The sequence below is a fragment of the Schistocerca piceifrons genome, chromosome 10 (assembly GCF_021461385.2).
Source record: "Schistocerca piceifrons isolate TAMUIC-IGC-003096 chromosome 10, iqSchPice1.1, whole genome shotgun sequence".
Taxonomy (NCBI): Eukaryota; Metazoa; Arthropoda; class Insecta; order Orthoptera; family Acrididae; genus Schistocerca; species Schistocerca piceifrons.
In genome coordinates, this window is record NC_060147.1 from 97,124,680 (window position 1) to 97,148,690 (window position 24,011).

The window sequence follows — 24,011 nt, forward strand, 5'->3', positions numbered from 1 at the left end:
CATCCACTTAGGGTTCTGTAGAAGCGTAGGAATGTGCAAGGGGCAATAGTGGCTCTACAACTTTTCTTAGAAGGTAGATTGGAGAAAGCAAAGCTATGTTTACAGCATTCATAGATTTAGAGAAAGTTTTTGAGATGAAATTCTGTAGGTAGTAGGTTAAAATATAGGCTGCAAAAGGTTATTCATTACTTGGTCAGAAGTCAAGCTGCAGTTACAGAAGTTGACAATTGAGAGAGGCCAGGTCGAAGCCTATCCAGTCATGTTGTTCATTATGTACATGAGCTGTGGAGATAATGAAGGAGAAATTTGGAAAGGAAGGAGAAATTTGGAAGGGAAATAAAGAACACACACACACACACACACACACACACACACACACACACACACACACACACACACACACACACAGCTCTTTGGGTGCTTGTTTGGCCGAAAGCTTCATGTGACAGTCTTCTGTTGTGCTTATCTGCTACTCAGCATCTCCGCTATAAGGTGAGTAGCAACTATCCTTTTTCCATTGTTCAAATAAAATCAGAGTATGGCAAGGGAATTAGACTAGGAAATGAGATACTGCATGTTGCAGATGAGTATTGCTGTATGGGCAGCAAAACAACTAATAATGTCCAAAGAAGAGAAGATGTACATGGCAAATTGGTAATAAGAAAAACAGTTCTGAAAAAAAAAGAAATTTGTTAACATCAAATTCAAATGTTAGGAATTCTTTCCTGAAGGTATTTGTCAGAAGTGTAGCCTTGCATTGAAGTGAAACACGTACAATAGACAGCAGCTTTTTAAATGTGGTGCTACAGAAGAATGTTGAATGTTAGTTGTACAACTGAGTAGCTAATGAGCGGGTACTGAAATGAATTGGGGAGAAAATAAATTTATAACATAGCCTGAAATGACAGGACACATCCTGAGGCATCAAGGGATCACCAGTTTGTAGGGACAGGCAAATTTTGTGAAAATAATAATGCAAAAAAATGTGCAAAAAATGGGGCAAAATCAGGAGATTTTAGTGAAATAACATGAAATCGCCTTTTTTTATGAATCATCATGAAATCTGTCATTTTCCTGTACAAATAAATGTCCTTAAGCAGAGGACAAGTATTCCTAACTGATAGTTATTGAAGGCTGAAATTGCATTTTGCCTTCTTTTTGCCTCAAAGCTGACATTCATGCATAATCTTAAAATGATAGTTCATTTCCCATGTTATGCACTGTGATGTGACATCAAAAACAGCACCAAAATTGGCAAAAAATAACAGAAATTGGCTAAAAAGTAACACTGCAGTTGGCACAAAATAACACTGCAATTAGCTTAAAATAGCTCCAGAATTGAAAAAAATAAACCACAAAACTGGAAAAATACCACCAAAGTTGGAAAAAATACTATAAAAACTGGAAAAAGCACAAAAACACAAAAAGATAAAATCTAAGTTGGCAAAAAACAGTAAAATTGGCAAAAACAGTAAACTGGTAGCTAAACAGCAGTGAATTTGGCACGAAATAGCACTAAAATACCCCCTTAATTTGGCAAAAAGTAATTCTGAATTCATCAAAAAAGTCAAAAAAGCAAATCTGGTAAAAAATAATACAAAATTTGCATAATATAAAATAATTTTTTCCTGTCCCTACATTTTGGGTGATGGAGAGAAGTGGGGGGTAAAAACTGTACATGGTGACCAAGACTCAAATACAGCAACCAGTTCAAATGGGTGTAGGTTGCAGTAGTTATTCAGAGATGAAGAGGATTGCATAGGATGGACTTTTGTGGAGAGCTGCAGCAAACCAATCTTTATTCTTAATACCACAAAAATGGATTTCCTTTTATCAACATCTCAACTAACAAATTCGCTAAGATCTCCAGTTGTACTGGAGGTTTTTACAAAACCATTTCAAATGGTGCAGTCAAAAACACACGGCCAGTAGCTCTAACATTGTATTTTGCTTTGCATACGTACTATTGCTCAATCACTGCCACTGAGAGAACATACATATGACACTTCAGAAAGTGTAGTCACTAATATGTAACAGCATGCATATCAACTTCCCATTACACATTAAATTCAAGGGACTGATACATAAATTTCTGTCCTCTTCTTTCTAAACTTATGTAATTTACTTTGAAACATCTCAGTATATACGCTAGAGTGTTATAGAAGTAAGAACCAATGCCACCTGTTATTGGTGTGTGGAACTCTTTCAGTTTTTTATTGTCTGTGCAGAATTGTAATTTTAATTACTTCTTGTCTGCTTTTCAATGATTCATTTTCACTTGCCCTATTAAAGCTTTAAATGGTATACAAATATAACATATCACACAAAATAAAGTATTTATTTGGAATCATTTTGTTAATCATGAGAGAGCTGCACTAGCTAGAGCACCAACAGATTTTGTCTTCAAGTGAGAGGATGTAATAGTCAGTAGTCCACAGAGTCTGTGAATGGCAATAGTGTGCAGTGGCAGTGCTAAAAGAGACTTAGTTCATTGTAAATAAAGTTACATGAAGAAAGACATTCAATGCCAAGGAGTATTAGCCACAAAATTTCACTGGTGGCACTGAGAGAGATGAAAATGCCAGGCCACCACTAAAATTATGATAACTATTACAACAATGAGTGAACCTGACATCACAGATAAATGCAGCAAACTTTGTTAAGTGCAGTTCTTGAGATTTAGTGAACAGTTTTAATTTTCAAAATTAACTGTTATGAGTAATAAAAACATAATTCAGAATTTTAATGATTGCTCTAAACATCATGATGAAATTAGATCAATGGTGAAATATTAGAACAATAACCAAAAATATTATCTGCATTAAAATGAAATGATAATTTTGCATGGTGTCATTTAAGTTGATTAGTGATATTTGGAAGCAAAATTCACTTTTGAAGCAACCATGTTTTCAATTCCTGGAATAGTTTCGATAGCTTTTCACATTTTTGATATTACATTTTCAAAATAATTTGCAGCGTTACCTTTACACAGTGCCAGTAGATTTTAATACAAATCGTCAATCAAAAAACCTGCCAACCCAGCTCAGATCAGATAATTACATTCAACTCATTTGACATGTGTTTATGTGAACTGAAATAAGTCATATGAAATTATATAACTTAAGCTAAGCTGATATGTGCTTGAAATTTTTTTTTTTTGCTGTAACATGAAGCTTAGTGCCCAAATAGCCTACAGTCAATATTCTTACTAGGAAAGATGTTCGTATAGTAATACCTCATGGCTGCATAACAAACTGGATTGTTCATCACCGAAGGAAGATCTGTTGGACTCATATGTGCTTTATTTCACTCATTTCCGTCTGTTGATATGTTAATATATCTAAAAACAAATATGATGTGACTTACCGAACGAAAGCGCTGGCAGGTCGATAGACACACAAACAAACACAAACATACACACAAAATTCTAGCTTTCGCAACAAACGGTTGCTTCATCAGGAAAGAGGGAAGGAGAAGGAAAGACGAAAGGAAGTGGGTTTTAAGGGAGAGGGTAAGGAGTCATTCCAATCCCGGGAGCAGAAAGACTTACCTTAGGGGGAAAAAAGGACGGGTGTACACTCGCACACACACACATATCCATCCACACATATACAGACACAAGCAGACATATTTAAAGACAAAGAGTTTGGGTATGGGGAGAGATAAAGGTGGACTGGAAAGTAACTGGAGATCTGGTGTGAAAAAAGGCGAAAAGGTGTTGGTTACAGCTGCGCTATGTTGGACTTGGGTTGGTAGACAACGATGTGCACGTTGTGTTGCCACCAAAACACGTTAGAGGACGGAGAAATTCGGGAAAATTTCGAAAAAACTGCGTGTAATATATCAAAAGGAGTGGTTTTGTGGTGGCAGATTATGAAAATGAGGCTAACAATTGTCTGACGAAGAAATAATGATGTTAAAACCTGTGGGAAGCGGCTAAAAATTACCAGTTATGTGGGAAAAACGGAAATGGAAATAAAGTGAAAGTTATTAGAACTAGCCGAAATGGCTGTTTAAAAGGAGAAAGGAACTGTTTGTGAACTAGAAATGGTGGATTTTATAGCGGCGGTAGTGTTGAAAGCGGCAAAAAAATTTTTTTGGTTATAGTTTGGAAGTGGGTTACGTATTATTGAGTATATATAGGCGGGATAAAATTGTATAGCAGATTACGGTAAAAAGGAGAAGGAGAATACAAAGTGAAACTACTGGCAAAAACAGAAAGAGAAAATAAGACGACAGAAAAGATTTCGAAATGCAACAGTGACAATAACAAACGTAATTGTTGGGTTCAAATTAATGATATCAATACAATAGAGGGAAACATTCCACGTGGGAAAAATATATCTAAAAACAAATATGATGTGACTTACCGAACGAAAGCGCTGGCAGGTCAATAGACACACAAACAAACACAAACATACACACAAAATTCTAGCTTTCGCAACAAACGGTTGCTTCGTCAGGAAAGAGGGAAGGAGAGGGAAAGACGAAAGGAAGTGGGTTTTAAGGGAGAGGGTAAGGAGTCATTCCAATCCCGGGAGCAGAAAGACTTACCTTAGGGGGGAAAAAGGACGGGTATACACTCGCACACACACACATATCCATCCACACATATACAGACACAAGCAGACATATTTAAAGACAAAGAGTTTGGGCAAACTCTTTGTCTTTAAATATGTCTTTAAATATGTCTGCTTGTGTCTGTATATGTGTGGATGGATATGTGTGTGTGTGTGTGTGCGCGAGTGTATACCCGTCCTTTTTCCCCCCTAAGGTAAGTCTTTCTGCTCCCGGGATTGGAATGACTCCTTACCCTCTCCCTTAAAACCCACTTCCTTTCGTCTTTCCCTCTCCTTCCCTCTTTCCTGATGAAGCAACCGTTTGTTGCGAAAGCTAGAATTTTGTGTGTATGTTTGTGTGTCTATCGACCTGCCAGTGCTTTCGTTCGGTAAGTCACATCATATTTGTTTTTAGATATATTTTTCCCACGTGGAATGTGTCCCTCTATTGTATTGTTGAGATGTTAATATTTTCTACTTTCGTGAGACTACTGAACCATCACGCAAGGTGTCCAATATGCAGGCTGGTAGTAGTGGTAGAAGAAGTAGTGGTAGTAGTAATAGTAGTAGTAAGCAGCAGCAGCAGCAGTATGACATGGTTCAAGTTTTCTTTGTAAAAGAAACTTGGATCTCTAGTGCTACTGGATCAACATACAGCCATCTGTTGTTTTAGACTGAATGAATCTGACAATGTTAACGTTTTTCCAGAATAATTTACATTTACATTTATGTAGATACCCCACAAGCACCATACAGCGTGTGGCAGAGGGTATCCATACCGCTACTCGTCATTTCCTGTTCCACTCACAAATAGAGCGAGTGAAAAACTACTGTCTATATGCCTCTGTATGAGCTTTGATTTTTCTAATCTTATCTTGGTGGTACTTACACATAATGTATGTTGGCGGCAATAGAATAATTCAGCAGTCAGCTTCAAATGCTGGTTCTCTAAATTTTCTCAATAGTGTTTCTTGAAAAGAATGTCGCCTTTTCGATTTGAGTTCCTGAAGCACCTCCGTAACACTTGTGTGTTGTTTGAACCTATCGGTAACAAATCTAGCAGGCTGTCTCTGAATTGTTTGAATGTCTTCTTTAAATCTGACCTGGTACAGATCCCAAACACTCAAACAGTACTCAAGAATAGACACACCAGCATCCTATATGCTGTCTCCTCTACAGGTGAACCTCTCTTTCGTAAAATTCTCCCAATAAACTGAAGCTGATCATTCACCTTCCCTACCACAGATCTCACATACTCATTCCACTTCATATCACTTTGCAATGTTACATCTAAATATTTAAATGACTTGACTGTGTCAGCAGGACACTAATAATACTGTACCCTAACATTACAGGTCTGTTCCTCCTACTCATCTGCATTGACTTCCATTTTTCCACTTTTAATTCTTGCTGCCATCGATCACACCAAGTGGAAATTTTGTCGCCTTGTATCTTCTTACAGTCACTCAACTCTGACACCTTACCATATACCATGGGATCCACAGCAGACAACCACAGATTGCTGACCACCCTGTCAGCCAAATCATTTATGTATATTGGGAACAATATAGTACAGTGTGTCACTAAGGTTTAACATGCACACATCCCCACTCTGAGATACTTTCTGTTATCTATTATCCATGCACCCCCCCCCCCCCCTCCCCTCTCCTCTTTCAGATACTTCCTATTGTAGATGTGTCCCATTCTCTAGAAGCACATAGATTTGCTTCATTTTGTTCTAACACCTATCACCATACATTCACAAGAGGTGGGTTTGGGGTAGAAATGATCCCCTTGGAGAAAAATCCCCCCCCCCCCCCCCCCCACTACTAAGACATCAATATACTGTTTTGGCATCTCCTTCCTGTCCACCAGGAACAAATCCATGCCCAGAAATTTTATCCCTCAGACGAAAACTTTTACATGTATGCTCTTCAGGCATATGATATTATATACTGTTTACTAGGGCTGGCAAATCTTCTGAATTTTGGTTCAAGGTCAGGGACTGTAGCCTATAAATTGCAAGATGCAGGTGTGCCAACATCTTGCAGCTGAGAGAGCTCACTGCACTGGGGAAGTAGCGATAACTCATAATAAAATGGGAGTATGTCAAGATGTTTTGATTTAAATCTACTTAAAGATGACGTAAGTTAAACAGACAGTTTCCTTCTTTTACATTCCTAACCCTGTCCAAATCATATTCACCTTTTTGTGCTATTATAGGAACACTTTTCAATCTAGTTTCCAACTTTTATTCTACCATAACTGTGACATCAGGCCGCCATATCTTGGCAACCAATGTAGAATTCTGTTTTACTGTCTTTCGAACCCTACTGCTCAAGTCGGGCATCAATTTTCTTAGCCGTCTATGGTTACCTGCCTGGTATGGTTGAACCTGTCCCATACAGGTTACTGTGTTCTCAGAACACAGAAGCCTCACCACCAAGACAAGGTGACATGACTGCAGGAGTTTTTTTTAATTGATGGTTTTTATTTTTTATGATTTGTTTTATATTTTTAAATTGTGTTTCATCTTTGTTTTTTATGTTTTTTTATTTCATCGTTAAATACATTTTATTCATATCCACATGAGACTATATAGGGTAACTATATGAAAAATAACTGTAAATACTTAATACAGTGCACACAATAAAGCAAACATGAATAAAATATTGAAAGAAATAGTAAATGCTGTGCAAAGTTTATGATGATGATGATGATGATGATGATGTATGTAAGTAGTTCATCATATTATGTAGATAAACTTACGAAATGACCATATTATATACATAAACTTATTTAAAAGTAAAGTATATCACAAGCTGAACGATTTGCACTACAGATAATAAACTGTTGAAAAGCATACATCTTGTTACAATCTCTTATCTTAAAAGTGTTCTCATTGTTTATTTAATATATGCAATAATAAATAATTGGATATTAAGCAACCACATGAATAATTTTGGTGAGAAATGTTGCAACAACCAATTCACAATTATGTGTATTATTGGCTGAAATAAGTGGAATAACTGCAAAACAATGTATACGTGACAAAATACTATTAACTTTTCAATCTCATAAGAAAATTGTCAAACTTACGCTTGTTTTGATCAAAAATGAATTTTCCACTAAACAACATAGTAGAGTTTTTGAAGAAAATACAGTTAAACATTTCTTATTGGTTAAAAATAAGATGACCTTTTTTCTGACAATTATTTTTATAGCAACTGTTGGGTTGGTTTAATCTTCTGCATGGTCACCAATAAAGCTTTAAATGCTTGAGCAGACAGTGTATCATTTTATAGGGGAATGGGCATAATTCGTGTTTGATATATGCATTGTTCTGCATGTCTGAAGAAGCAACAGATATATGAATTACAGAGACTGAAAGATGATTGAATGTAATTTTTTTAAAACTTCAGTAATTGTAAAAAAAATCAGCAGAGGAATAATATTTGCTATAATAACTGTATTTCATGAAACAGTCTGTGAGACCCATGGAGCCAGACAAAAATCTAAATCCAGAACGTTCAACAAATATTTGTCTGAGGAACTGGCAAAATCTGTCCAAGAAAAAGAAATACTAAATTGATCTTTTAATTGCTGCAGGACAGGAAAATATGCTTTTTAGATAATTTTAAGCCATTGGTGAATAATATCTTTAATGAATAAACAACAAAACGATAATCAGCCATAATAACCAGCATTTTTTAATTACCTACGTCAAAATGCATCACTTAAAAGGCAACACATTTCTACAAAACACAGTTTCATGTGCAAACACATGATTTTTCACATGTAAAATTTGAACAATGAAACATTTATGCAAATACTCCTCATAAGTGACATAAGAATATAGTTTTCATTGTCATCTGTATCACTTTAAAATGCGTCAGCAGACAAAAATTGCATTAAACTGGATTTTACATGCTTTCTATGTCCAGTTTTAGACCACTGTATTGCGGCTATGGATAAAGCTTTCACAAAACAACAGGATTCCCATTAATTATATGCATTTGTTTACCTTCCTACACAATTTTAACTGATTGGAAAAAGTTTGAAACATAGAAGGGGTGTGTATAAAAAAGCTAAAAAATAACTTTCTTTTTGCACATAAAATATGAATGAAGCTAGATTTTTGAAATTGAGTTTTCAGTTTTATCATAAGAATGCATTTTTTTATTTATCTGATTCATTTCAAACTGTTTCCATGCATTCCATTTATGTAAGAACGAATTTTACATGCTACCTTTATCTTGACTTTAAAATATCATATCTCAACAGTGGATAAAGGTTATGGGAGAAAAATAATTTTATTTTGACTTCATCCATTTACATACCTCTGTGTTAAGTTTAAACCAATACACACTAGCTAAAAGTATAGAAGTGGCACCCTTCCAAAACCTCTGAGAAAAAAAGAGTTATTTAAGTGTATATACTTACACTCCTGGAAATGGAAAAAAGAACACATTGACACCGGTGTGTCAGACCCACCATACTTGCTCCAGACACTGCGAGAGGGCTGTACAAGCAATGATCACACGCACGGCACAGCGGACACACCAGGAACAGCGGTGTTGGCCGTCGAATGGCGCTAGCTGCGCAGCATTTGTGCACCACCGCCGTCAGTGTCAGCCAGTTTGCCGTGGCATACGGAGCTCCATCGCAGTCTTTAACACTGGTAGCATGCCGCGACAGCGTGGACGTGAACCGTATGTGCAGTTGACGGACTTTGAGCGAGGGCGTATAGTGGGCATGCGGGAGGCCGGGTGGACATACCGCCGAATTGCTCAACACGTGGGGCGTGAGGTCTCCACAGTACATCGATGTTGTCACCAGTGGTCGGTGGAAGGTGCACGTGCACGTCGACCTGGGACCGGACCGCAGTGACGCACGGATGCACGCCAAGACCGTAGGATCCTACACAGTGCCGTAGGGGACCGCACCGCCACTTCCCAGTAAATTAGGGACACTGTTGCTCCTGGGGTATCGGCGAGGACCATTCGCAACCGTCTCCATGAAGCTGGGCTACGGTCCCACACACCGTTAGGCCGTCTTCCGCTCACGCCCCAACATCGTGCAGCCTGCCTCCAATGGTGTCGCGACAGGCGTGAATGGAGGGACGAATGGAGACGTGTCGTCTTCAGCGATGAGAGTCGCTTCTGCCTTGGTGCCAATGATGGTCGTATGCGTGTTTGGCGCCATGCAGGTGAGCGCCACAATCAGGACTGCATACGACCGAGGCACACAGGGCCAACACCCGGCATCATGGTGTGGGGAGCGATCTCCTACACTGGCCGTACACCACTGGTGATCGTCGAGGGGACACTGAATAGTGCACGGTACATCCAAACCGTCATCGAACCCATCGTTCTACCATTCCTAGACCGGCAAGGGAACTTGCTGTTCCAACAGGACAATGCACGTCCGCATGTATCCCGTGCCACCCAACGTGCTCTAGAAGGTGTAAGTCAACTACCCTGGCCAGCAAGATCTCCGGATCTGTCCCCCATTGAGCATGTTTGGGACTGGATGAAGCGTCGTCTCACGCGGTCTGCACGTCCAGCACGAACGCTGGTCCAACTGAGGTGCCAGGTGGAAATGGCATGGCAAGCCGTTCCACAGCACTACATCCAGCATCTCTACGATCGTCTCCATGGGAGAATAGCAGCCTGCATTGCTGCAAAAGGTGGATATACACTGTACTAGTGCCGACATTGTGCATGCTCTGTTGCCTGTGTCTATGTGCCTGTGGTTCTGTCAGTGTGATCATGTGATGTATCTGACCCCAGGAATGTGTCAATAAAGTTTCCCCTTCCTGGGACAATGAATTCACGGTGTTCTTATTTCAATTTCCAGGAGTGTATATGGATATAGTGTCTGTTCTTTCAGACATGGGTAGTGTGTCTGCCACGTAAGCAGGAGATCCCAGGTTCGAGTCCCAGTCGGGGCACACATTTTCACCTGTCCCCGTTGATATATATCAACACCCGTTAGCAGCTAAAGGTATTAATATAATTCTAATTTTACTTAAGTGTGGTTGTTTTAGCACATAAAATCTGAATGAGGGTAAATGTTTTTACACACAGACTTCAAATGGTGCATATACAAATGGTGCCATTAGCTCAGCATTAATGTCACTCCAATTAAAATCTTTTACAAAAGGAATTAATTTTCACGATCTGCCTGGGCACCAGCACTAGTTTGAAAAGTTTGCAAGCAGCCTTTTCACACATATTTGTTAGGGCACTTTCAGCTGTAATGATTTGCCATTACAAGTAAGGAAACTTAAATTCTACAATTTTGTACCTTTAAAAAACTTTTTGTTATACATCCTGGTCCATTAAGACTGTATCGCACACTCCATGCTGACATTGTAGTGAATAGTATGCAGCATACTACTCACACTTTGTTAAAAATAAAAACAATGAAGTTAAAAAGCACCTTGTGTAATACATGCAACATTCCACTGATCCTTGTTAGAGATGTTGAACTGCATAACAATACACATTTGTCCACATGTTTATGTTCGCATGACAAGTTAAATACATTATAGATTTACAGTCTTTGAACTACACAGTTCAACTGACTGACAGTAAGGCACAAATAACTGCAGCCCAAGATGGGTCTTACATAGATATCTGAAGACCACGTCACTTATTTGTTTTCCATTTCATTTAAAATTACAAATTTCTGAGTAATGTAATAAGTGTTTATAGACTTCTATAAAGAGTATTTTTTTTTTGCAATATATTTTATAGCTATGATTTTAGTACTTATATCGATTAGGCAAGTTGAAAATTTGGGCCAACCAGGATTCAAACCCAGATCTTCTGCATACTAGGCAGATGCACTTACCACTATTCCATCAGGGCGCAGTGTCACTAAAACCACATGGGCTACCCTACAGCACCTCATATCTGACTCCAATTTTCAACTTTTACCACACACTACTAATGTAGTGTGGTAAAAGCTGAGAATTTGAGTTTGGTGGGAGACGTGCCAGGGTGACCACTCTCTCTGGATGGCATAGTGGTCAGTGCATATGCCTAGTAAACAAGACACCTGGGTTCAGGTCCTGGTCCAGCACAAATTTTTAACTTGCCCCTTTGACATACATCAATGCCCACTGGCACCTAATGTTTTTAATGCCTCTGTGTCATCGGAAATTAATTATGGATCTCATGGAAAACCTAAATCTGTGTCACTTCTCTCAACCATAGCACATGAAATTACAGTCAATAAGAGTGGCTTCATACTCTGGTATGCTTAGAGAACACAGCTAGATGAGGGAGATACAGTAGTGATTGCTTGCTTAGTACTGTGCTGTCCTCCTTTGGGATTCCATATAACAGCGATCCTGCACAGAATGGGTCTGACAAGTTCTTGGTAGGTTTCTTGTGGTGAGGGTGGAGGGGGAGGAGGCGGGTTGTCACTAGATGCAATGAACTTCCTATAACTTCCTATAAATTACAGGCCAGCAGTTTGTGTGCATGATACTGGAACCTGACAGCATCTGAGATATGTTCCATCAGGTTCAAATAAGTTGAGTTTGGTGGCCAACGCATCAACATGTATTTACCATCATGCTCCTTGAACCACTGCAGCATGAACCTGGGCTTGCAACAAGGACATTGCTCGAACACACCGTTGCCATTAGGAAAGACGTCAAGCGAGTCAGGGAGCACATGGTTTGCAACAATGTTCACAAATCCACAGCAGCCACAGTACCTCAGACTACTGTCACATGTTCCAGGGATGCACAGGTGAATTTTGCCCATAGCATAATACTGCCCCCACTGGCCCATATCTGCAGTTCTGTGTGTTTTTGACCAGCCATTCATCTGGATGACAGCATATTCAAACGAGACCAGAGTGATCCATTCAACCAGATGAGACTTCCCATTGATCCTTGATCTGATCTCAATGACCCTGTGACCATTGCAAAAGTAACTGATGATGTCACTGACTCAACATGTGAACAAGTCGGAGTCGTCTACTGCGGAGCCCTATTTTCAACAATGTGGACTGAACAGTGAGCTCCGAAACATTTGTGCCTGCTCCAGCACTGCACTGTGTCATCATCAGATCTGCCACAGATGCTTGACAGAGTGGGGAAGCTCAGGACCTCCACATTCTGTGATGAGGAGTGTACGTCCAACACCTTGCCAGCTACTTGGCATTTCACCATCATTCGACCACTTTCCACAAGTGTTCACGACAGCAACATGCGAACAGCTGACTTCTGAGATGCTCAGTCATTGGCATCATAGAATAGCATTCCGCTATTTGTAAGGTCAATTACGTCACTGGATTTCCTCCACTTGCGGTTCATATTATCGCTGGAATGATTTTCCATTTGCCTCTGCTCCACTTATATACTCTCCTCACTGTGTCACATGCAAGCAGTGTGTGTGTGTGTGTGTGTGTGTGTGTGTGTGTGTGTGTGTGGGTGTGTGTGTGTGTGTGGGTGGGTGTGGGTGTGGGTGTGGGTGTGTGAGAGAGAGAGAGAGAGAGAGAGAGAGAGAGAGAGAGAGAGAGAGAGAGAGATGCAGTAATTAACAAAAACATATTTAAACTAAATGAAATTATTACCATTTTAAACAAAAAATGACATACAAGGACACAATAATATCACCCTTGGTTGACATACACAGTAATCAAAAGAGATACAACAGATGTAAGTCATCAAAAATTCATTTTAAGATCTAAGCCACTCATCATCCTTGTTCAAGCTGTTTCCATATACACACACTGCCATACCAATCCACCAATACCAAACTGTGTAAAATACAAAGTTATTTTGTATGAATAAATTACAGGAAGAAGATGTAAATCAAAACATAAATATAATTTGCTAACAGCTCCTCTGCAAGAAAGCTTCAGCATCAGTGATCAAAGGATGGAATCAGAAGCGCGCTCTCTCTCTCACTTAATACACTGTATAAACTGTGAGTGTTTGTCCCTCTGTTTTGTATTAGTTAAATCTGAAGGAGGACATTTTTTGAAAGTTCTACAGTGTTTCAGTTTCATTTGGGGACCTGCTGCCTACCACTCATTCCCTCAACTATACATTGAGGAGCTATTTTTACACCTTGCATTATTTATTAGCTTCTGACTGGAATGAATATATTTAGAATGAAAGAAATGTCACCAAGAGTAATTAATTCAATAAGCAAAACACAGGTACATAAGTTACAGCAACAAATAGAATAAAGTGTAGTACCTGAAACCTGGCTGCACTAGAATTCGTATTTTTACTGGATCTGCACTTCCAGTCACATTTGTAGAGGTAGATGTACCTGGCCACCATTTTTGCTGTTGAGGAGTTGCAAAACTTGCATTCAAACGTGTTTCCCTGCTCTGCTGAACAGTTCCCAAATGCCTGGAACAGTGAAAACATTTAAATCATAACAGAAAACCATGCACCAATATTTCTATAACACATTTCAGTTCTCTAAATTTGCTTCTGCATCTACATGACTACTCTGCAATACAGACTTAGGTGCCTGGCAGAAGGTTCATCAAACTGCTTTCACACTATTTCTCTACTGTCTCAGTCTCAAGAAGTGGGCAGGAAAAACAAACACTTAAATTTTTCCATTTTATTGTCATGATCATTTCTCCCAATGTAGGTGGGCACCACTAAAATATTTTCACTTTCAGAAGAGAAAGCTGGTGATTGGAATATCGTACAAAGATCTTGCCACAGTAAAAAATGCCTTTATTTCACTGACTGCCACTCCAACTCATGTAGTGCCTTTGTGAAATACTCTCCCCTATTTCATGATAGTGCAAGATGAACTGCACTTCTTTGAATTTTTTTCAATGACCTTCAATCTTATCTCCTAATGATCCCACACAGTGCAGCAGTACTCCAGAAGAGGATGGACAAGCATAGTGAAGGCAGTCTCTTTAGTAGATTTGTTACATCGTCTATGTGTTCTGCCAATAAAACACAGTCTGTGGATCATCTTCCCCACAACATTTTCATGTGATGGTTCTTTGGGTTAATGCACAAGTTCGTAGTGTTTTTCCATAAGCTTAATAAACACAACAGATACACATAACAGAGACCTTAGTCATCAATGATATGTTCTCCTTCACTATTTACAACAATCTTACAATGCTGGGCTAACTTTTCCATGCCACGACTGTAGAAATAACATTGTTTTGGGGCAGCAAAACCCACATTGAGCTACATTTGGAGCACATTTTCATACAGAAAGGAGGTTCCTTGAATGCTGGTTGACAGAGAGCAGAGAAGGTGAAAATGCAAGCAGGCATTATCATGGAGTAGCATCACTTCACGCAGTCTTTCTGATCGTTTTTCTTGGACTGCATCTGCAAGACATCTCAGTTGCTGGCAATAGTATCAGTGGTGGTGGTTACACCTCAGTGAAGCAATTTGTAGCACACCATAGCATCGCCTTTCCACCAGACGAATAACATTATCTTTTGTGGATGCACGGAGGTCCTTGTACAGGTGTTGCTGCTTTGATTGGGCTCAGTCATTCCTTTCTTTTCCTTATCTTAGCATAAAGACACCATTTTGCATCATCAGTAATGACACAGGATGATAATGGTATGTGTTGGTCATGAGCCAGCTGATGATGAGCTAGCAGAGATGCACATATGGCCACTTGCTAAATTTTGTGATTTTTGGCTTAGAGCATTTCATACCCAAACACCCAATTTTTTAACCTTTCCCATTGCAATGATCACAGTTCACCACATTTTCCAGTTCTCGAGTATACTGACTATTGTGGATTAATGTGTTTAGATGATCTTAATTAAACTCCAAAAACAAAAATATTCCACATTGTTTGTACTGAATTTCCTCACATTGCATCTTATTCCATTTAGTTTTGAGCTTCCTGCAGCATTCATTGTAAGAATTTGAGCACAGTGATCACTAATACATACAGTCAAAGTTGTGTGTTCCCAGGATTTTAAGAGCAGAACATTCATTCTTTGGAAGATATAGTACTTACTCTCTGAATTCTAGAAGGTTAATGTAGGGAATAACTTTATCTATCATGCAGTCAGATATATATTCAAGGTCAACACAGCCAGTTGATAAAGTACACTATCCCCACAAACTACTACTAGAGTTTTGTGCATTTCAGTGCATGTTTTTCCCCACAAACTTTCAGTTTTGTTGTAAGAGCACTCTTTACTATGTGTGATATGACCTGACTCATTTTCCACGTACATATTAAGTCACAATATCCCACTCAAAACAAGTGGTGATAGCTCAAAGTCTGGCCACAACTTACACTTCATGTGCGATGTCCATGTGTACTATGTAGAAGTTTTTAAATGGCCTTCATATATGAATCAGTTATGGACCTGTAGATGAGCATTAGGTTCCACAAGATGTGTGTAAGAAATGCATGATCATATTGTCTATGCTGCATTAAAACTACATAAATTTCTGGGGAAAAATAGTTCGTCCAGGTTGTGAAAGGAAAACTGACGGTCTGTTTGGAGTATTGCCAGACAAAAGTGCCAGTCACTGTATGAAGTATATAAAAAAAATGATGACGACTGTTTAACCGACACTGGACATCTGGTGCATGACAGCACACCACTTATAATAATACCAGGGGTCCAGCATTGCTGTCTCAATCCCTCTCATTTCCAGAGACAAACAACAGCTGACACCATAGCATCAGTTTCCCTTGGTCAGTGATACAAATGTATGACAAAATATTAGTTTTAAAATCTGCTACCTAAAAATAATAATAATCACTGTTTCCAATAAGAGATATATTCTAAGGGCTTACCTTTCTTGGCCCCGGATGTCTGGTTTGTGTGGTTCATGACCTAATGCAGAAACTCTGCTTCTTCCCTTTGGGACCACTGAAATATAAATATGTGATATCAAGGAATAACATGCTATTTCTAAATTGTATATTATAAAGTAATGCAATACAATATGAATAATATAATATAATAACATACACTGGTGGGAAAAAATCACAACAATGAAAATAATGTAGAGTAATGAAATTTCAAGATTCTATTTGTCTAGGTAACATATTTAAGTGACTAACTCTGCAAGATTACACGTTAATGTGCAAGATAAGCCACCACAAATGCGAAATACTGGTAATATTCATAACCAATGCAATTGCCGGGCTGTTCAGACATTTGCAAACATGTATGCATTGTATTGTACAGGTGCCAAATGTCAGTTTGTGGGATGGAGTTCCATGACTGTTGACTTGGTTGGTCAATACAGAGATGGTTAATACTGTTTGTGGATGTCACTGGAGTTTTAATCTGTTGATGTCCCATTGTGTTCGAGTGGATACAGATCTGGAGATCGAGCAGGCCAAGGCAAAATGTTGACACCCTGTAGATCAAGCTGGGCTACAACAGCAGTATATGGGCAAGCATAGTCCTGCTGGGAAACATTGTCTGAATGCTGTTCAATCTCAGCACAACAGGTCAAATCACCAGACTGATGTACAAATTTGCAGTCAGGGTTCAGGGAACAACCACAATAGCACCCCTCATGTCATATGAAATCATACCCCAGGCCATAACTCCAGGTGTAGGTCCACTGTGCCCAGCGTACACACAGGTCGGTTGCAGGCCCCGCAACTGGCTCTCTGCTAATTAACACACCAACATCACTGGCACCCATGTAGAACCAGCTTTCATCAGAAAACACTGCAGGCCTCCATACTGCCCTCCAATAAGCTCTCACTTGACACCACTGAAGCCACAAATGATGGTGCTTTAGGTCAGTGCATTGCATGCAACAAGGCTTTTGGCTCAGAGCTGTCCTTGAAGGAACAGATTTGTAACCGTTCACTGTGTCACTCTGGTGCCAACTGCTGCTCAAATTGCTGCTGCAACAGAGCCATACGCCGAACACAAAGCTGTTCCCTCTTCTTGTGACCATACATTCCTCTGACCAACATTGCCGGCAATCGTGTATAGTGGCTGCATTCCTGCCAAGCCTTTCTCAAGTATTGCAGAAGAAACATCCAGCTTCTCACAGCCCCATTACATGACCACGTTCGAACACAGTTAGGTGCTGATAATGGCATCTTTGCCAACTTAAAGGCATTCTTGACTGACATCAACTTTCCACATCCTCAAATGTAACTAATGCTCTTGACTGATATGTATTTAAAGGAAACCAGATTTGCATCCTCATACTGGTGCTACTAGTGCCACTCTTTACGTGACTGGTGCAAAATCCTGAATAGACATCTTCTTTCAGATGTACAAACACTCCCACCAAACTCATTTATGTTGCACAACTCCTTCATAGTGTTGTGATTTTTTTTCCACCAGTGTAAATTGTATAATAGAAGCAATATTATACTGCCTATAAAACACAGTGAGCATGAGGCATTCAAGAAAGAACAACGTTTGGATGGCTGACGACCCCCACCATTCAACTCAGTGAAAAATCAATTGCGAAGTAACTTTAATTGGGGGTATATAAACAGTAATGGCAACACTTATAAGTATAGAGAGTTTTCAATAAGTGCAATGAAATTAAGATATTTAAAATTCTGAAGAGAATGAGATAAAATCCCCAGACACATGATAATCTACTCCACCTGTTCAACTTACATTGAAAGAACTCAGGACGGCAACAGTTTCAAAATTCCTTTGACATCAAGGTCATCAGATAAAGATAAAGTGAACAATCCACCCTTTTCTTATCACACGAGCCATGCCAGCATGTGCCAAAAGTAGTAAATCATATGGTAGAAGAAGAAGGAGATTAATGTCTTACATCCTGTTGACAACAAGGTTGTTACAGATGGAGCACAAGCTCGGACTAGGGAAAGGGAAGGAAATTGGCAGTGCCCTTTCAAAGGGACAGTCCTGGCATTTGCCTGAAGCAATTTAGGGAAATCATGGAAAACCTATATCAGGATGGCTGGACGTAGCTTTGAACTGTCATCCTCCCGAATATAAGTCCAAATCGTGTGGTACATTAGGAATTGAACTCTGTCCCATCTGAACGACAACCTGCTTCCTTAAAAACTGTGACCATTCTATTTCATAAAAACTGAATCAGAGTAATGAAAGAGTATAATCGACAAAGACTAGATCGCATGAGGAATGTTGTGAGGTAGGCCAACAGTGTCAAGGAAATTGTGAACAAACTGGAAAATAAGTCTCGAAAACAAACAAATTGCAAACAGAACAAAATTATAGTAATGCTAAGAATCACAGGTAACATAATACTTTGGGTCAAAAGTAGTGAAGCATTCGAACACCTGTCAATTACAGTTAAGTAATACAGCGTCCTGTTGTGCAACAGAATAGCAACTCCAACTGTGATATTCACATATGAGAAAATATGGAGAATTTTCAGCTTTAATTCATTCATTCATTTATTCACCTGCCTCTGTGGCATAATAATTCAATACTATATGTGAAACTCCTCACTGATACCCTGGCTCACATTTGAGAGTAGTGCCCCATTCTTACTTGCACAGATCAAACTCCATCTCCAACCACATCTACTCTACAAACCTCTATAAAGTGCTTGACATTGTACCATGTATTTGGCTTTCTCCAAGTTCCATTCACATATACAGTGAGGAACAAATTGTTGTTTAAATGTGTACTATTAATATGCAACTACTGCCGTAAGTACATTTTTCACAGAATAATTTTCATACGAGGAATTTAGCTATATTAATACAACTGCTACTGTAGTACTTTAAATTATTTACAGAGCAGCGGAGTATAAACACAGAACAAATGTCACATCATTAGTTTAGCTCAGCTCAGGAAGGAGACGACTTTAGATCCTGGAAACTTGCTACACAAGTAACGATGCAAATAAAAATATTCCTGTTTCAGTTCATTTGCAAGTTACATTGAACCTTCTTTAAAAATTCACAACAGCCAAACATACCACTAATGAGTGAGGCAAAGAGTGATTCACACTAAGAGATACTGAGCAGTAGTAACACGATACCGAACTGTGAGGTCACATCCGTGATTATATTTATAATCTTTTAACAATCTATACATTTCTCAATTTGTTAAAAATTGTTATTATAATTAGTTATACCACACTCTATCAGTCTTTTAATAGACTTCTTGCACAAATTATGTAGCATTTTTGTCTCATTGTGTTAACATTAACCCAGGACGTGAAAGCAAAATTTGCAGTCTGTGGGGAGTACTATCAGGTAAGTGCTGATCACTGTTTGACGTATTGTCAAAGACAAATAACAGTCACTGTTTGACACTGGACGTTTGGTGCACAGCAGAACAGCACTTGTAATACCACCAGAGGGTCCAATGTCGCTATCTCCATCTCTCTCATTTTCAGAGACAAGTCCGACAGTTCGTATCAAAGCTTCAGTTGCACCTGATCAATAATACAACTACCATAAAATTGTGACCAAAAGCACAGTGAACCACCTTCTGACACAATATGCAGCTGGACATGATATGCACAATTTCAATGCCTACTTCATAACCTGGACCATCTGGGCAGTCCCTTCGGTCACCAGCTTTTCTAAACAGTGCAGATGGGAGTTATCCTTACAATACATTCTTTGCTCCCAAAATTACTCCAGCCTCAATCCGTGGTAATCTACTGTCCCTACACCCCCGCTCCCCCCCCCCCCCCCCCCCCCCCCAAAAATTTCCGCCCCCTTTGTCCTATCAGTTCACATCCCCTCATTCTCACTGTGCACAGCACTCGGCCAACACACCCACCAGTCTATTCCCCTCTTTGCTCCTCTCCTTTTCCACTCCTATTCTCCCACTGCCCTCCCTCACCACCCTCTGATGTTGTATCTCACAGCCTTACCCTGCTGCCTTCTACAGTAGCCCCTGCGTGCTCCTCTGGACAGAACTCTTCTCTCTCTTCACCCATACACTACTTGCTCCCGCCCTCCCATTCTCTGCCTCACTCCAGACTGCTCCTTTTGTTCGACATAACAGTTTCAGTCTGGCCAGACCAGACAGCAATAGTGGTCATTTGTGTGAGGTGTGCCTGACTGAGCGAATGTGTGTAAGTTTTTCTTTTCTTTTCTGAAGAAAGCTTTGGACAAAAGCGCAGCATGTAACAGTCTTTTCATCTTCACGGTGAGTAGCAATCTGTTCTTTCCATTGTTTGGCTTTTACCTAATGGCTTTTCTTACATCCCACAAATTTGTGATGCTTTCCTCCGTTGTTATTCTTTAATGCATTTCTCTACTCACTGTCCATTCTTTCTCTTCATTCCCTCATGTTTTCCATCACCTTCCAACAGCACATGCTCTGACATTAGAGCCACACTCTATCAACTATCCAGTCTGTGCACAACACATGGCTACGTGATTGTGTGAATTGTTGGTGCCGTTGCTCATGCCCCAAATTCTTCTTGCCAAGAATTATAATTACTCTTTTTGATCTCATTTCTTCACACCTTGTTGGATATTTTTGTGTGATAGTTTCCACACCTACCCGTGCCATACAAACTTGTGAACCTTGACCTAACTAATCCCCCCCCCCCCCCCCCCTACATCTCTTCCCTTATCCCAAAATCCACATATTTCCATATCTCATCTGTTCTGTACTCCTCATGTTTTTGTACTTTTTAAAGTATTTTATTTGTGTCTATATTTACTTATTTGTGTGTACATTTACTTATTTGTGTGTATATTTACTTATTTATATAATAGAAGGAAACATTCCACGTGGGAAAAATTTTAAATATAATATTTACTTATTTATGTGTATTTTTACATAACTGTGTGTATTTTTACATATTTGATCGTGTTTTTGCGTGTCTTTTATGTATTTTTATGCATCTTTTTGTGTTATCCAGCTCACCTCACCCTAGTCTTGCCCCTACCAACACCCAAACAGCCCCAATGGCTTACAATGGCAAGCTCTACTACAGAAGTAGTTCACCAGGTCATTAGATCTTTCAACACAAGTCGAGTAATTCATTACAGCAGATTACTGCTCTAGACCAGAACATGATCAGTCTCATCCCACCAGACATATCCATACTCACCTTGCGAGACATACTGTGGATGTGTGGTATGTGATCCCACTCAGTGCAGCCCACCCTACAGATATGAGCAATTCCTGAATGGAAGAAACACACATGATCTACAACTAACACGCCTAATGGTGAAAAAAATGCAATAACTTTCTGGTCATTCATTAATTCACCAAGTGACTGCAACACACTTACATGGCTTTAAAATATGCTGTCAATGAAAGAGAGCAACAAGACGCCATGTTTACCAATCCAATCACTTTCCCACAAATGCTAATTAGGTCACTGACAACAACACATTTAAAAGTTAAAACACTTCACAACCACTGTTTATAGGAACGTTTTTTACATAAAAGCTCGCTGAACAGCTGCAAATAAGCACTCATTTAACAAACTGAAAATAACTTCGCTATATAAACATAACATCAGTGAAGTCATTTTGTCTACTCACATATAAGAGCTGGACAAGACATGCTGGGGAGGTACAGTCTGTCTGTAAAGTGAGGAATGCTCATGGTGGGGGAAGTTGCGTTTCTCTGATGAAAGCTGCAATTGCCATTACAGAATAGTACGAATAAATTTCTCCCTCTAGGAGTGTAGCACAGTGCTCAGAGATTTACACATATTCTGTCCATAATTGTTTCTTGCATTAGTATTAGAAGTCTCTCATATCTGTATTCCATGTAGTGTTAACAGTGTCTGCACAAAGAAAAAAGAAAAAAAAAAAAAATACTTGTCTCAGTGTGTCTGTTCACAGCATTGCCAGTAATTGATAAGGGACATTGCAGAAGGGTTGATATAACTTTTTCTTGGTCCTTTATTACTGTACCACTACTGCTTTGTGGTGCTAAAAGCCACATTTTCAGGTGACATATGATTAAAATATTAGATCAGAAAAAGCTTGGAATCATTTTTACCAACATTCATTGTCCATCAAAACAAAATGCCGCAAAAAGACAGTATGTCACAGATTAAAAACAGCCATATACCAATATAGTGGATGGGTCCGTTTCTCCGATCTACACTACTGGCCATTAAAATTGCTACACCAAGAAGAAATGCAGATGATAAACCAGTATTCATTGGACAATTATACTAGAACTGACATGTGATTACATTTTCACGCAATTTGGGTGCATAGATCCTGAGAAATCAGTACCCAGAACAACCATCTCTGGCCGTGATAACGGCCTTGATACGACTGGGCATTGAGTCAAACAGAGCTTGGATGGTGTGTACAGGTACAGCTGCCCATGCAGCTTCAACATGATACCACAGTTCATCAACAGTAGTGACTGGCGTATTGTGACAAGCCAGTTGCTCGGCCACCATTGACCAGACGTTTTCAGTTGGTGAGAGATCTGGAGAATGTGCTGGCCAGGGCAGCAGTCGAACATTTTCTGTATCCAGAAAGGCCCGTACAGGACCTGCAACATGCGGTCATGCATTATTCTGCTGAAATGTAGGGTTTTGCAGGGGTCAAATGAAGGGTAGAGCCATGGGTCGTAACACATCTGAAATGTAACGTCCACTGTTCAAAGTGCCGTCAATGTGAACAAGAGGTGACCGAGACGTGTAAACAATGGCACCCCATACCATCACGTCGGGTGATACGCCAGTATGGCAATGACGAATACACGCTTCCAATGTGCGTTCATCGCGATGTCACCAAGCACGGATGCAGCTGTCATGATGCTGTAAACAGAACCTGGAATCATACGAAAAAATGACATTTTGCCATTCATGCACCCAGGTTCATCGATGAGTACACCATCGCAGGCACTGCTGTCTGTGATGCAGTGTCAAGGGTAACCGCAGCCATGGTCTCCGAGATGATAGTCCATGCTGCTGCAAACATCGTTGAACTGTTCGTGCAAATGGTTGTTGTCTTGCAAACGTCCCCATCTGTTGACTCAGGGATCGAGACGTGGCTCCACGATCCGTTACAGCTGTGTGGATAAGATGCCTGTCATCTCAACTGCTAGTGATACGAGGCCATTGGGATCCAGCACGGCAGTCCGTGTTACCCTCCTGAACCCACTGATTCCATATTCTGCTAACAGTCATTCGATCTCGACCAATGTGAGCAGCAATGTCGCGATACGATAAACTGCAATTGTGATAGGCTACAATCCGACCTTTATCAAAGTCGGAGACGTGATAGTACGCATTTCTCCTCCTTACACAAGGCATCACAACAACGTTTCACCAGGCAACACCAGTCAACTGCTGTTTGTGTATGAGAAATTGGTTGGAAACTTTCCTCAAGTCAGCACGTTGTAGGTGTCACCAATGGCGCCAACCTTGTATGAATGCTCTGAAGCTAACCATTTGCATATCACAGCATCTTCTTCCTGTCGGTTAAATTTCGTGTCTGTAGCACGTCATCTTCATGGTGTAGCAATTTTAATGGCCAGTATTGTACATGGGACCACGTACAGACAGACTAGTTTGTCAGA

At 39.7% G+C, this 24,011-nt stretch overlaps 1 protein-coding gene across 3 annotated transcripts in view; it reads right to left on the reverse strand.

Annotated features, from left to right (window-relative positions):
• LOC124718951 (aminopeptidase Ey-like) overlaps window positions 1-24,011 on the reverse strand; it is a 273,185-nt gene that overhangs the window by 150,637 nt on the left and 98,537 nt on the right. For all 3 annotated transcript variants that reach the window (XM_047244618.1, XM_047244617.1, XM_047244619.1), the window contains exons 7-8: window positions 16,349-16,424; window positions 13,786-13,944 (exon numbers count right to left, since the gene is read on the reverse strand). In XM_047244618.1, the coding sequence (XP_047100574.1) occupies window positions 13,786-13,944; window positions 16,349-16,424 (235 nt within the window). The remainder of the gene's footprint in view (window positions 1-13,785; window positions 13,945-16,348; window positions 16,425-24,011) is intronic.